The following is a 15,507-nucleotide window of genomic DNA, read 5'->3' on the forward strand; positions in this document are numbered from 1 at the left end:
GCTAAAAATCATGTATCCTGTTTTAATTTAACTTTTGAATTTTATCATTTTATTTTATTTTAACAATGTTCTGTTTCAGATATATTGTTTAGGGTTAAACCAATAACCAAACTCTACCAAAGCAGACCATGGATCTACTGAAGCCAGATACTATATTCATCGAGACGGAACCAGGGCTCCAGGAAGAAGATGGAGGTGAAATTGCATTTTCAGATTTAGATTTCGACCACCCAGCTGTAACGAAGGAATGCTCGCAATATGCGAAGAGTACTCAGACAGCCAGTTTGTTGCATTGCATACGTGTTAAATATAGAACTTAAAATTCGGAATCAATGTCTCTTTTGAAATGTCGTGCAAACAGGACACACACTTGTGCACAACATCCTTTCTTATAAAACATGAGGTGTATTGGGTATTTACCTTAATATGTGTCCTTGCCGGAAAATACCAAAATACAGCACTCATTAAACTTTATTATATTATTCATAGAAAGTTGTCGGTTCCTCGATTTTCACCTTATTTTATTTGAGATATGATGTGAATTACACGTATTATACGTTAAAAATACATAAATATTGATTGTAAAAACAATATCTCTTTGACCGAAAACAACCAAACTCTCTACTACAGGTGCTCTAAAGAAAGGTTTTTCCTTCTTGAAGAATCGGTCCCTGAAGCGGACATCTGAGTTCATTTTTTATCTGACATTGACCTTGTTGATCAATGGTATTTATTCGTAAAAGAATAGTTTATTGTTTTTCAATTAAAAAAAATCTCGTCAATGTCAATTTGACGAAGACACAGGGCTGGCTCTTTGCGGGCGCAATTAGTGCAGTTCGTTCCGGGCGTCGAATACTTAACCTATTACATCGTCCTTGATATTATTTTTGATAAATACCGCTCTACAAAAAAATATAAATCATCATTTTAATGATTACAGTGTTATACTGCCTTGGCGTGTACTAATTTTGATCGTAAGGGCAGCCAAAATTCAACTAGCGCCAGGCGCCGTTTGGTTTGGGGCTGGCCATGCAAAGATTAATTCATATCTTTACTGTCCTTTTTTATTCCAGGAAACATTAATGTGAATACAGTCACCATAAACGCGGATCTTGGACCCCGACAAGATGAAGCGGCGCTTACTTACATGAAAATTGACATAGACCTGCTGGATGTAAAAGAGGAATGCTTAGAACGATTTGGAAGAATTACCAAGGAAGCAGGTAAAACCAATTTTTCACTGTAAACTTGAACGATTCGGACTCTCCTATTTTTTTTATCGTTTCTACGAACTTACTTCGCTTATTTACTCTAAGTTTAGGAAATAAGTTTAACTGAATCTTTTTCACCCATGTTATTTTTAAAATTTGTCGACAGATCTTCAGACGCATTTTGTGGAAAAGGGATTCACTCCTCCCCATCACAACTACTCCTCCTCTCCTAAGTCAAATTTTGCAATAAACGTACGCACCTATGCAAGAGAAAAAACTTTTTCTTGTTCCAAGTGCAACTATTCAAATGCTCAAAATAGAATGTTAAAGAGGCATATGCTGACCCACAGTGGAAAAAAACCTTTTCCATGTTCGGTGTGCAACTATGCGTGTTGTCGAAAGGATCATCTGAAGAGGCACATGCTGATTCACATTGGAGAAAAACCTTTTTCATGTTCGGAGTGCAACTATGCAAGTTATCAACCAGGTAACCTGAAGAGACACTTGCTGACTCACAGTGGAGAAAAACCATTTTCATGTTCCGTGTGCAACTATGCATGTAATCTAAGGGGTCAACTGATTAGCCATATGCTGACTCATAGTGGAGAAAAACCATTTTCATGTTCCTTGTGCAACTATGCATGTTATCGAAAAAGCGATCTAAACGTACACATGCGGATTCACAGTAGAGAAAAACCTTTTTCATGTTCCTTGTGCAACTATGCATGTTATCGAAAAAGCCAACTAAACGTACACATGCAGATTCACAGTAGAGAAAAACCTTTTTCATGTTCCGAGTGCGACTATGCATGTAATCAAAGGGGTCAACTGATTAGCCATATGCTGACTCATAGTGGAGAAAAACCATTTTCTTGTTCCGTGTGCAACTATGCATGTAATCGAAGGGGTCAACTGATTAGCCATATGCTGACTCATAGTGGAGAAAAACCATTTTCATGTTCCGTGTGCAACTATGCATGTAATCTAAGTGGTCAACTGATTAGCCATATGCTGACTCATAGTGGAGAAAAACCGTTTTCATGTTCCTTGTGCAACTATGCATGTTATCGAAAAAGCGATCTAAACGTACACATGCGGATTCACAGTAGAGAAAAACCTTTTTCATGTTCCGATTGCAACTATGCGTGTTGTCGAAAGGATCATCTGAAGAGGCACAAGCTGACTCACAGTGGAGAAAAACCTTTTTCATGTTCAGAGTGCGACTATGCATGTAATCGAAGGGGTCAACTGATTAGCCATATGCTGACTCATAGTGGAGAAAAACCATTTTCTTGTTCCGTGTGCAACTATGCATGTAATCGGAGGAGTCAACTGATTAGCCATATGCTGACTCATAGTGGAGAAAAACCATTTTCATGTTCCTTGTGCAACTATGCATGTTATCGAAAAAGCGATCTAAACGTACACATGCGGATTCACAGTAGAGAAAAACCTTTTTCATGTTCCTTGTGCAACTATGCATGTTATCGAAAAAGCCAACTAAACGTACACATGCAGATTCACAGTAGAGAAAAACCTTTTTCATGTTCCGAGTGCAACTATACGTGTTGTCAAAAGGGTCAGCTGAAGAGGCACAAGCTGACTCACAGTGGAGAAAAACCTTTTTCATGTTCGGAGTGCAACTATGCATGTTATCAAAAGGGCCAACTGAAGAGCCATATGCTCTCTCACATCGTAGGAAAACCTCTTTAATATTCCGTGTGCAACTAAACATGTTATCTGAAGTGCAACATGCTAACTCACGGTGGAGAAAATCCTTTTTCATGTCCCGTGTGAAACATTTCATTTTATCAAAACGCCCATCTAAAGGCCCACATTCTCTCTCACAGTGGCGAAAAACCTGTTTTATGTTCCAAGTGCACATATTAATGTTATTATAAAGGCAATATGAAGCGCACGTTAAGTCACTACGGAGTCAACATTTTCTTTTTCCTTGTTCATCTATGGATATTCTCAAAACGCACATCTAAAAAGCCACATGCTGTTTCACAGTGGCAACAAACTTTTTTCATTTTCCAAGTGCACATATTCAGATTCTAGGAAAGGCCACCCATATAGGACATTTGTTGGGACACATGCTGACTCAGAGCGGATAAAACCCCCCTTTTCTTGTTCCTAGTGCAACTATGCAAGTTATCAACAGTGTTCCTTGAAGAGAAAATACTTAATGACAGCTGAGAAAAAACTTTTTCGTTTTCTGGCTGAAGAGAGATTTGAAAAAACGCGTGCGCACTCACAGTTTTTTTTTCGTATTTAATTATGCGTTTTCTCGAAAAGAATCTTTGACTGGACACTTTTCTTGTTCCTTGCGTTAACATTCACCTTCACGAAAACTATTTACAAAATAAATTCTAGTATTAGATATGATATGTTTCACCAGAGAGTTTCCAGTATATAAAATTTGTATAATTTTATAATGGTCAAAATATTTATAACCCTTCCTAGATTTCCTTGAATTTTTTCTGAATCGCATTGTAAAATATTTGATTTTTTAAAAACTTAAATGTACTTGTAAGTTAAATGTAAATATATGTGTAAAAAGATAATTATGTCATGCTTCTAACACGAATATCAAAATATATGTAAATATATGTACAGTAATATATTTAATTATTTTTTCAAATAATATTTTTACACTTCTACATTCACTGTCTAAACTGTAGAACTGTAGAAGCAGCTACTAGTGCATTCTAGAACATTTTCTTTTTTGTTTACTATACGGAGATCGCACCTTGTACCTACTAGAATTATTTGGTAAACACAACCGCTAGGTACTTCAACCGCTCGAGAACGTACTACCTGGGTAGACAGAAAAAATTCCAGTGATTTGACTGATGACGATTTTCCTCCGATATTTTAAAATGTTAGTATTTTTCTCCTTACATAACTGAACCGACAAATCATAACTTAAGATTTTTTTTTAAATCTTTACTAATTGAAAATTGTTGTCGAAATGGCTTCATGCAATCATACATTTCGTTACGTGCTTAAAGCAGATATAATTCCGTTAAGCGCTTGTTAAATGATAGCGAAATTTCGCAAACTGTCAAAATGTCTTCATTTTTTTGTCACTAGAGGGCGGTAGTTGTACATTAATGAACTTGTTAAAATATAACGTCACATGTGCGTTTGTCGCAATGCAATGAACGTATAATATGAATGTGAAATATTAAGTAAAACAAACAACTTAGTAAATAGGTATGACTTATTTGCAGAACCTACTATTTTGGTAAAGCATTTAATTTGACATTTTTTTATAAATGTTTCATCATTCACTTGCTGTTGTCATTAGTGTTGAGGAACATTTCCGATACATATAGTTTGTTTTACACGGTGTTCGGAAACTCGTGGTATAAACGGTAAAACCCTTTATAGGTCATAAGCTAAAAACGGATAGTTTTGAGACCTGCAACATTAAGGTTTATATTTCTTTATGTTTACAAGTTATAAGCCCTTGGGTTGTAATCATTCTGAGGTAACGCACAGAGGTCTTGAATCGAACCAACCGCCCGAAGTTCGCACATGTTGAGTAAATTTACGAAAATCGCGTCCTAGTCAGTTTCTCTATAAAATTATCAAAGCAGTTATTCCCCTGTAACGCAAATAAATAAAAGTACATTTTTCCTTACCAACCTGCCGTTTTGTAATGAAAACAATAATTTTATATCATTTTTTTTAAATGGACACCGGTCAGAAAAAAACCCGCTGGAAAATCGAAAATTTCAAAAAAAGTTTTTTTCTGTTCATCAAAATGAATATAGAATACATAAATAAAACCATTAAGGGCGTATCGTTTAAAAAAAAGTTGTCCTATAAAGGGATAACTTGTGAATAACCTTTCATTTATTGTCAATTTTGGGTTATGACTTTTTTTATTTGAGCTTTCGTTTTCGAGAAAATCGAAGGTGGATTTATTTGGTAAATTTCTTAATTTTAAATTTGATAGAATATCTATACATATTAATAACATCATTAATAAATTGACCTCGAGAAATAAAAGTAATTTTTTTATTTATTTATATATTTGTTAAATTATTCTGTGTTATTTAGTACAACTAAACAATAATCTTTTTTCATTTATTCGTTACTTGAAGCATACCTTGTTTGGAGTATTTTTTCCGGCTGCCATGGATAAATCATAATATTGATCTATAAAGAGAAAAATAATATTATTGTTTGGAACTTTACAACACAACACATAGATAGAATATCTTTGATTTGACAACGTGTGAATGGTTACGTGTTTATACGCAGAAAAGCGATGGTATTGTTAATTTCCTTAAAAAGATTTTTTTATCTGTTTAATCTAAAGATAAAAATAAAAAACGGTACTAAACTTGTTTACTCCTCATAACGAAAATCGTCATTTTTCTCCCATAGTGCCATGACGGTCACCGGTGACCGCAGTTAATTTTCTTGATGTTCATGGAAAATTTTGGTAAAAAAAAAGGAATACGTTTTGATGGTCGCCGATGCCATCTGAGTATTTTTTTTTCCAAGTTTAAAATGGTAATGTTTCTTCATTTTAACAATGGCGTTCAACGTGTTAATACCCCTTAAGGTAGGAACAGTGAAAAACTTGACTTGTTTTCACTTAAAACGTCCGATTTTACCAAACCAACAAATGATCTGGCGTGAGATGGTAATTTTTGGTTTAATTACCAAACGTGCCATATGAAAAAACGTTCACTCTCCCACTTAGTCAGAGCGCGTAAAGACAATGAATTATCTCACACAAACTTGCATAAAGATGCCGCCAGTAAACAACATGACGTTAGTGCTAACCGTTTGGAAAAGGAACGCATATTAAATGTTGTATTTTACGCCTTTTAAAAAATATGACACTTGAAAAAATACAATACGTCAAATTTACATGAAAAAAGAGAATTTGTGAGTACTTACTGTTTTTATAGCTTCCTTAGATTATTGCAATTGTTTAAGTGAGTCGGTATTCTACTTTTAGACCCATTAACACTCCCGTACCGGACAGGGGGAACACACTTACACTAACGAGAGTTTTATGCTATATCTAAGTTGTTTTTTACACCACATACTCTGTAATTTAGTTAAGCCTAAAAAAACTATTTGGTTATCGATCTTCATTTAAAAAACATATATTTTTGTTCTAGTTTCTTAGATATTAAATAATTTGTACAAAATTGCGGCAAAATTCCTGTCCCCTGCCCCGCACCTCAGCTTCGTTGCATCGGCTAAAATTCCCCCGTCCCCATCCCTACTCTCCGCTCTCCACCGTGAACGATCCAGCGAGCTGCGAACTGGACCGTAAAAGTTGCATTTTATGGAAAGGGCTAACTCCCGGTCGCTTACACTGCACTACTGGTATTTCCTTTTGCGATGCTAAAATGTTCACTTGCCGGACTAAGATCGGCCTGTCTGGCGTGCATCCGGTAAATGTTTCATGTTTAAAGTCAACATTAAAATTATGTCTGTCTCTGTTTCTCACATGGAAAAGAAATCGGTCAGAAAGAGACACATATTTTGTTTACATTTTTAAGTTATGGTTAAAAAGTCTATCGCAAACGTGTGTTAAATTGGATATTGGGTTTTAGTTGCTAATTTTCTAAATTTTCGTGGTAAATAATTCTCTGCAAAACCGGACTAGTTTCGCCCTGCTATGGGCATCTTCAGACTGATAAGTACTTCATTTATACTTATGAAATGGTGTTTATAAATTAATATCTATTTCAGGGTTGTAAAATATTTATTCTGTACCTAGAATATTAGAATTTATGTAATCAGTCGGCATGTATTTATTGCAGTTTCTTACGGCATATTTACCAATGTTTTAAATTAGATCATAAAATTCTATGGTTTTAATTAATTTGTGTGAAAGCCGCCCAACAGCCCCAACTTTCCTATCCAGTGGAACTATGGCATCCCCAATTGGGGTATTTTGTGAGGCTGAAGATAGTGGGGATGGGGAGGGGGAGGATATGGGAAAGACAAAGGTGGAAGTACATGCATATTCAAATCTAGTTACCATATGGGCTTAAGTCATTTCAAGCAACGTTTGGATTCTACATGGTGGTCTTTTACTAGGGCAATACTGAAAGCATCTACCGCCCTGCAACTTGATATTATATATATTTTTTCATAAATATTACAGCATCTGTTGTCGAGAGGTAAGGCTCTAGACTAGTAAACTGGAGGACGCGGGTTCCAATCCCGGTGTGCGCAAGTAAATTTTAATAGATTACTTTGTGATATTTCACAATTTACTGACCAGAATTCATTTCGAATGTTGCTTGAAATGACTTTTACCTTGTTTGGTGACCAGATCTGAATAGCCAGAAATTTTCTCACCTTCCTCTTCCCCATCTCCTTACCCTCCCCACTACCTTTAGCCTTACAACATACCAGTAGCGGCTCGTGACTTTTGGGTCTACTATTAATTGAAATATTATCACTCTAGTACACCTAAAAGTTACGAGCCGCCACTCCAACATCCCCCATCTGGGAATGCCATAGTCGCACTGGTTCCAGATGATTAGGAGCAGTTGGGACTGTCGTGGTGTATTTACATAGAAAAATCAAAAACAGGAATATCTGAGGTTACAATTAAAAATAATTTACTCCACGTTTAAGTTTTAAAAATACCTTGTTTTTTTCACTTTTTTCCGAAAATTCGTTTTATTTCGAACCCCTTGACATACAAACGAACCCATTATTTATGGTAAGGCAAACACTACAATTTAACCCTAAATGTAAATGTACTATATAAAACCATAAATTAGGAATTATAACCTTCACTTACATCTAAAAATTCCATTATATTCGGAATAACATCCGTACCTGGTTTAGTAGTGGTAGGTTTTTAAAACTTAAAAAATATATATTTATAAATATATCCATCATTTACGGACCACCCTGTGCAACAAACTAGCCACGCTGTAATCGCCAATCGCCAGTAGAGATTCAGAATCGAGGAGTTATGCTCGTTATCGGCCCGCCTTCCCTGTTTTGTATGGGAAAAGGCGCATTATTATCTAAATTCATTAGAATATTAACTACGACTTTATTTATGGAATTATTTAGATAATGACTTCTGAAACACGTTGAATATACTCCCTCCTAATTATTACTAAAACAAATAAACGCAATATTATGCCATTAACATCCTTTAATAAGCAAAACAAATTGGGGGACCCTAGTGACCCCCCTTCGGATCTTATGTGATTTTTTTCTCTCCGGGACGAAATGGTTAATGAAACATTTTGATGGCATTTTCGAAATATATACGCCGTAAAACAGGGAGCCTATTGTTTCACCGCCATCACCGGGGGCTTCCATCCTGGAATAAGTAAAAAAACTGTGAAATGTGTTGAAAATTTGGTGCAAGATGAAGTATTTATTTAATTGTTAATATCCACAGATAGCATAACGATAATAAGAGGCCGTACTTCTACAGATGTGTGTATTATATACAAATTTTAAATTAAAAATATTGTGTAAAGCCGTTATTAACGCGATAATCATAGATCCAAGTTTTAAAAGTGGGTTGTATGGTGTATCAATGTTTTTATTTTTTATGGTCGAATGCCTACAACAACTACAAAAAAAATAGGCAGACTGAAACGTAATAGTCCATTAATTGGTAACAAAGAATATGAAGTCTGAGAATGACATACGAAAGGTAGTATTAAGCCGTTTTAGAGAGCCGTTATCCAGCAAATCAACATTCTGCCCTACAACCCACTCTTGAAGCGTAATCAACAAATTCGTAAATTTTTGCACTTTGACAATAGTTACTAAGATTATTCTGGTAAAATATATTGCCAATTGTAGAGAAAATTAGGACGAACTGCGGCACGAGAATCAATTAAGTATTGATCCTGTGTAATGTAGTAAAGCAGGGAACAGAAAACAGTAAAGATGGGTTTGTAAGGGCTGCAATGCCAATATATTCTATGATTTTATTGGAAAAAACGAAAACTCTTTCATTTAAAAACAAAGTTGAAATATTCTTGTTTTTGTAATTATTTGAAGTAAATACAGATAACTACTTATTCGCTACAATTTTTCATTTATATCTAACATTACGTTGTTTACCGTAGTTAACATTTAAACTCTCACATTACTGAAAATTTAAAAACATAATTTTTTGCTCTATTTTTCAAGAACTCTTTTAGACCCAGAAACTTAATAACGCGGTTTAACTATAAAAATTTAAATTTTGATATCCTTGCCTAGTTAAGGGTTAACGACTAATAGGATAGTAATGTGTTTGCCCTTAGTTTTTAAAGCGATTTTAATCCTTATGTATAAAGAAACTGAAATAAAGGTAAGTGTCCAAATCGCTTGCACTAAATTTTATTTTAGAAACAATGTTTTTTTAAATTTTGTGTACATATTTTACTGTGATTTGTTAGTAAGGTTCCGGATTTCCCACAGTCAACAGGTTGAATATCTGCTGCCCCTATAATGTTTATAATGCCCAATTGTTCGAGCTTTCTTATGTATTCCATAATAGCCAAGTTATATGGTGTTAAAGGTGGATCATCTTAGTCTAACAACTTCTTACTGGATCAACATACTATAGGAAGAGGTCAATATATATTCGTCGCTTTAATTCGTAGACTCCGTAACTCCAAATTTTTCGAAAATACGTTTTTAATGCCATCTGGTGTTAAAATTAGTCCCGCATCGACTAGTAAAACTCGCAAATTTAAAAAAAATTAACCTTTTAGATAAACACAAATTAGGAAACTGCGTAACACCATGGTGCCATTTTTACTCGCGAATACTTCGAAACTCCTTAATTCAGTATTGGCCGGTGAGCCGTGCGCGCTGGTTGTGTTTTTGACTGAGGGAATTTATTTACGGTGTAATAGTTTTACCGTGAAATTAACTGAGGTAAGTTGATTAATCAATTTGAACATTTTATAACCTTAATTTTAATTGTGAAGTCATGAATAGTGTTTGTATCTGTAGTCTAAACTGAAGTCTTCTGAACCGTGTGACGCTCTGCCCTAGCTCTCTTGTTTTATGTGCCTCTGCGATTGCGTTCACCACTTTTGCAGTGGTACCTGCTTATCACCACACGCCCTCCTGATGTCATCATTACTGCACCAATTGATTTAAGCAACCCGGAGCCCTTCGGTTCCTAATAGGTCGTTGTTCTGTGATTATCTCTCCTCTAATATCACCATCTCTTTCCAAGTGGATCTCCTCCTGACGCATACCCGGATCCGGTTCTTCTCTGTCCCCTTCAAACAAACCCAAAATATTGACGGTGGAACGTGCGGTAATTCCATCTCGTCTCTCCTCAGACACAGTCCGTTCTCTGTCAGGCATTTTCCGCGGGTCAAGCACATGTCTTGGTATGCCATCTACTTCTATGTTGTTGACTGAAGTAAGTCCTGTCACCCTTCCAAGCCTCCAGCACGATGTGCATCTCCCATCTACTGACTTAATCGCAAGAAGATCGCCCACTTAGAACTCAGTCAATACTTTCTCTTCTATATTCACTTGCGCAGAAGGGTGTCTCCACGAGTAAGTGTGAACTATTCTAGAAAGCGCAACACCTTGATCATCCTGACCCTTCGCAGCCAGATTGTACCAAAACACTGCCTGCAGGGGATCGCTTCCACTTCTGGATGCAGTTTTTTTTTTTTTTTTTTTTCCTTTATTTTTTCCCAATTTATACATTTGACATTACAGTTTTATAATAATAAGAGAGGGAACCCACTAAGGCGCAGCCTGTGCGTGGGTAATATAAGTTTATACATTATATTTTTGTACCTAAAAATAACAGTAAGCATATAAAGAAAAACGGTAGGATTATAATTAATGTTAGTCTAAAAGATTGTGCAAGAGGTGCACATTAAAAAAAAAATCAAAGTAAAAATAAAGATTGTAAGATAATATATATGAAGTAAAAGAACACAAAATAAAATAATAATAACCATACAGAAACAAAATAGAAAAAGAGAAAGAAGTAAAAATTAAATGAATAATGCTTTAACATTTGCATTGTACAGCCACAACTTAAATTCTTTTTGGTATTGCGCTAGTTTAGTTGTTACTTGAATTTTTTTCGGTAATTGATTAAAAGTGCGAGGTCCAATAAAGCTACTGTGAGTTTGCATTAGTTTGGTATTGGTTTGTGGGGTATAAAATACATGATTTTTTCTAAAGTTGATTTTGGGTTCATATTTTTGAAATTTGTTTTGGTTTTTCATGACATATTTCAGCCTTTGAAGTAAAAATAGTTTACGGAGATTGAATAGTTGAGATTCCTTGTACAATTGATCAGTCGAAAATGTCCTCTTTTTATTATATATAACCTTGATAATATGATTTTGTACTATTTGTAGTGGTTTTATAAATGTATCTAGTGCGCCACCCCATCCTTATATACCGTACATAATTGAGGATTGCACTAGAGAAAAATAAATCATCTTCAATTTGTCAACACGGAGTACTTCCTTAAGTCTATAAAATATGAACGTCAGATATCTTAATTTAGAAATGGTGATATTAATTTGTGGTTGCCAGTTTAAATTTGTGTCAATATATATACCCAAATATTTGATCTTTTCAATTTTTCCAATTTCAAAGCAAGAGGTGCATGTTACTTTATTACAGTTAGCATTATGTAATCTAATTTTAAGGTTATTGGGAGGTTTGTTTTTACTGTTTTCATAAAAAGTTAGGTAAAATGTTTTATTATAGTTTAACAAAAGTCTATTACAAGTTAGTTATGATAAGACATATGAAGTACATTTTGTTGCATTTAAAAAAGTTTCAGGCCAGGATTTTCCATTTATTATTATTGCTGTATCATCAGCGTAAGATACAATTTTACCAGGGATTACAACATTACATAAATCATTGATATATATTAGAAACAGAATTGGGCCAAGCACAGTCCCCTGTGGTACTCCATTTTTTATCACTGTTTCTGTACTATAAAAGTTCCCTATTTTTGTTTTTTGTAATCTGTCTTTGAGATAGTTAGTGAGAATTTTTAGTGCATTTTTTTAAACCTATTTGATTAATTTTGTTTATGAGTAGATTATGATTTACAGTTTCAAACGCTTTTCTTAAGTCTAAAAATATAGCTAGACTTTTTTATTTTGATCAACAGATTCAGTTGATTGATTTGATTGATCAGTTCTCTTTATTGTTTGATGATTTCGTATACCGTTTCCAGCTGGTCGGTATGCCGCGCGAAATCTTTGACAAACAATCCATCTCTTAAACATGTCTGCAACTCTGTAATGAATGAAATGCAGTACCATTGTCCATGATAACTAGTTTCGGCGGGCCTCTTTCCCGAAACACTTCTTCCAAATGTCTGACAATCGAAGCGGCATTCTCTGACTCGATTTCCCGCCACACGGAAAATCTACTTGGACCGCAATCGATAAATGTGATTAAACATTTCCTACCAAAATGAGTAACATCAACAGCCAAGCAACTCCAGATTGTCACAACGTTCAGATTACCCACTTCATGGGATGCGGTGGGTCAATTGTCCTGCATTGTACGCAGGAACGCACGCATCTATCGACGTCCTCTCTTCTCACCTCGGGATCGACCAGCCGGGCAAGATAAAGCGTTCGCTTTACTCCAAAGTGATGCTGAGCATGAAGAGTTTCTACTCCAGTTCACCAGTTCCACTTTCAAGTCTCTCCCACCTATCTTCACACTCTGAGGAGTCTCTTTCACAACGTTTCCTGTCATGGCAACTCTTTGCCCGGGTCTTGCAAACCCTAGTAAGTACATCAGTTTTATTTCTACAGGACTCTACAAGAGTGATCGACAATGTCAGATCAAATTCTTCTACAATCTCCTTCACCAACCCCAAGCGTCACTTAACGAGCATCTCTGACACGACTACTCCCGGTCAGTGTAGATCGCACCCAGCACAAAACCGTCGCTGAATCTGTAATGATCTCCAGAGTTTGAAGATTCCACTTGAGAGCCAGGTTTAATCCCTTAAGGACAGCATCTAGCTCCGCTACGTTGATGTGCACTACATCAGTGGTCTTCCCCAGCCATGCGGCATCTTCAACAGTTCTCCCCTTAATTTTCAAGGTAACTCCTAGGGCCAGATTATTCGCATCACAGTAAACTCTGGCACCGCCTAATGATTCGGGGACTAGCCACTCTCCTTGTACAGGATCATCAATTCGCAATCTCACCAGAAGCTCTTCAGCCATTTTTTGGGCCCTGTCACCTACGTAATCATCCCACGTCTGGCCTTGACACTCCCTCTTCATGAAGCTGCAGGCTATCCTTAGCCATCCACATACGGGGTAGTGCCCCGTCAGCTTGCCACAGATCGAAAATAATTCCGTTCTACTCAGGTTCGATCCAAGATCAAGCATGGGAATATCATTGCCTCTTCTGGGGCCTTAGCATGAGAATCGATCGAACTTAACGATATCGGATTGCTAAGTGTATCTACCGACCATTTTATAACGACTTCCCTAGCATGAGAACTCCATTGATATCTCTAACGACATCGATAAGGCAATAAATACAAATCGATATACGCTGGCAATACTGGGACGGAATTGTCTATGAATTGGATAGACGTCAGACGTCAAACGTCAGATTTCAAGCTTGATCATTGTAACCGCCTTGTTTTTTTTTAATATTTTACGATGTCGCAAGCAATGGTAGCTGGGTAAGTTATTTATTTATCTTTTTATGTGAAAGAATTTCCATTATTATCAAAGAGATATACTTACATTCTATTGTGTCAAAATTTTGAAGTTATTTTTACTAATATTTCAATCATACGCAGTATTTTAAGATATTCAAAATGCTGATATTATGATTTCAGGAAGAGAGTAAGGTCGACGACCAGTCAAATGGATCTGCTAACCAGCTATATGGCTGACCATTCGGAGTTCGCCGCTGGAAGGTTTGTGGGACCTCAGGGTTGAAATAAGGAAATGTGGCGGAATTTGGCGGAACAACTGGCAGAATTGGGTCCTGCTAAGTCAGCCGAGCAGTGGAAAACAGTGAGTATTTGTACCTACCTATACAAACTGGTTGCAGCAAACTTTGCTGACCTTCTAATATAATCTATCATCGAGACACTTGATATAAGACCGTAAATCACTTTTAACCTGACATTATTTTTACATTTTACAGACATGGCGTGACTTAAAATGTAAGTCGCGTGCCCAAAATGCCGATGCCAAGCGAGCTGCCCTCACGACTGGAAACACTGCCGAGATACCGGTGTTAACTGACCTGACACAGAAGGTCATCAACATCATCGGCAGAGCCAGTTCTGAGGGCAGCGGACTTCCAGAAAGCTGTATAGGAGAGGGACCTGAACTCATAATGCAGGATGTTGAGGTCACTAATGTCTTAAAATGTTAATATAATATATTCTGTCAAAATTTAGTTGATCTTTCATTATCAATGAAAATTATTTGTGTGTTTTACAGTATTCCGATGAAGTTGGAGAAGGGCCCACAGATTTCCAGACGGCGCAGTTAGCTTCCCCTTCTCGCCCGAGCAAGAAGAGGAAGCTAACTGACAAGCCAGATGTGGGGGTTCGGATGGTGATGGCGCAGGAGGCTAGTAACAAATCATCCAAGGAGCTTGTGGGAGCTATTAATAATTTCTCCAATATTTTTAAGGTATTTCCTATTTCTCTTCGAATCACTCCCAAATACAGCGCTACACGTGTAAGTTGCCAGATTAAAATATAAAGAAATAGCGTCAAATCATGTTTAGGCCACCGCCAACTTATAAGTGTGGCACTGTACTTTTAAATTAGAATTAAATCTTAGTAGAACAAAATAAAATGCCCAGCTTTGACTTATTTCATTTATTTATTGTACTATTCCCAATGTACTATTTTTCCATTTTGCGCGGTGGAGTTTTTATTGTTCTGTTTGTTTAGATATTCTTTGTGTTAAAAAAAATTAATAAACATGTAAAATCCAGCTTGGCGAGAAATTCAAAATGAATAAATTAATTTATAATCTTCCTTTTAGTATGTCGACTACCTTTTGTTATTTAAAATAAATTAATGAGTTGTTATTTATCATTTCAGAGTTCAATGGATCGATTTGCTGACATTTTTGAGGTATTTCCTGTTCCTTTTTGTAATTATTTGTCAGGGCACCCCGAGACCGGGCAAGATACAGTGTCTACATAGACATGGTGCTTTTCTGGTCTCGTCTCACTGGCACTAATAACTAATTAACTATAGAAGGTAAATTAAGTTAGTAAATTAATGAATTATCATCTCTTGTTTCAGAGATACACGGCAGTGGAACGT

The 15,507-nt window shown here is 36.0% G+C and overlaps 1 protein-coding gene and 1 long non-coding RNA gene across 2 annotated transcripts; both read left to right on the top strand.

Annotated features, from left to right (window-relative positions):
- The first annotated feature begins 123 nt into the window (after window positions 1–123).
- On the top strand, window positions 124–14,106 carry LOC149416391 (uncharacterized). The gene is made up of 4 exons (XM_089641644.1): window positions 124–195; window positions 1,074–1,223; window positions 1,378–1,586; window positions 14,050–14,106. The coding sequence occupies exons 1-4, from the start codon at window positions 129–131 to the stop codon at window positions 14,104–14,106; spliced, it is 483 nt and encodes a 160-aa protein (XP_089497770.1). The 5' UTR covers window positions 124–128.
- A 158-nt stretch (window positions 14,107–14,264) lies between these two features.
- Window positions 14,265–14,932, top strand: LOC149416392 (uncharacterized). The gene is made up of 2 exons (XR_016303539.1): window positions 14,265–14,573; window positions 14,666–14,932. It is a non-coding gene; the product is annotated as an uncharacterized LOC149416392 (long non-coding RNA).
- Window positions 14,933–15,507: the final 575 nt, after the last annotated feature.

Source organism: Hesperophylax consimilis, chromosome 17 (assembly GCF_061612785.1).
Source record: "Hesperophylax consimilis isolate HC1 chromosome 17, BYU_Hcon_1.0, whole genome shotgun sequence".
Lineage (NCBI taxonomy): Eukaryota > Metazoa > Arthropoda > Insecta > Trichoptera > Limnephilidae > Hesperophylax > Hesperophylax consimilis.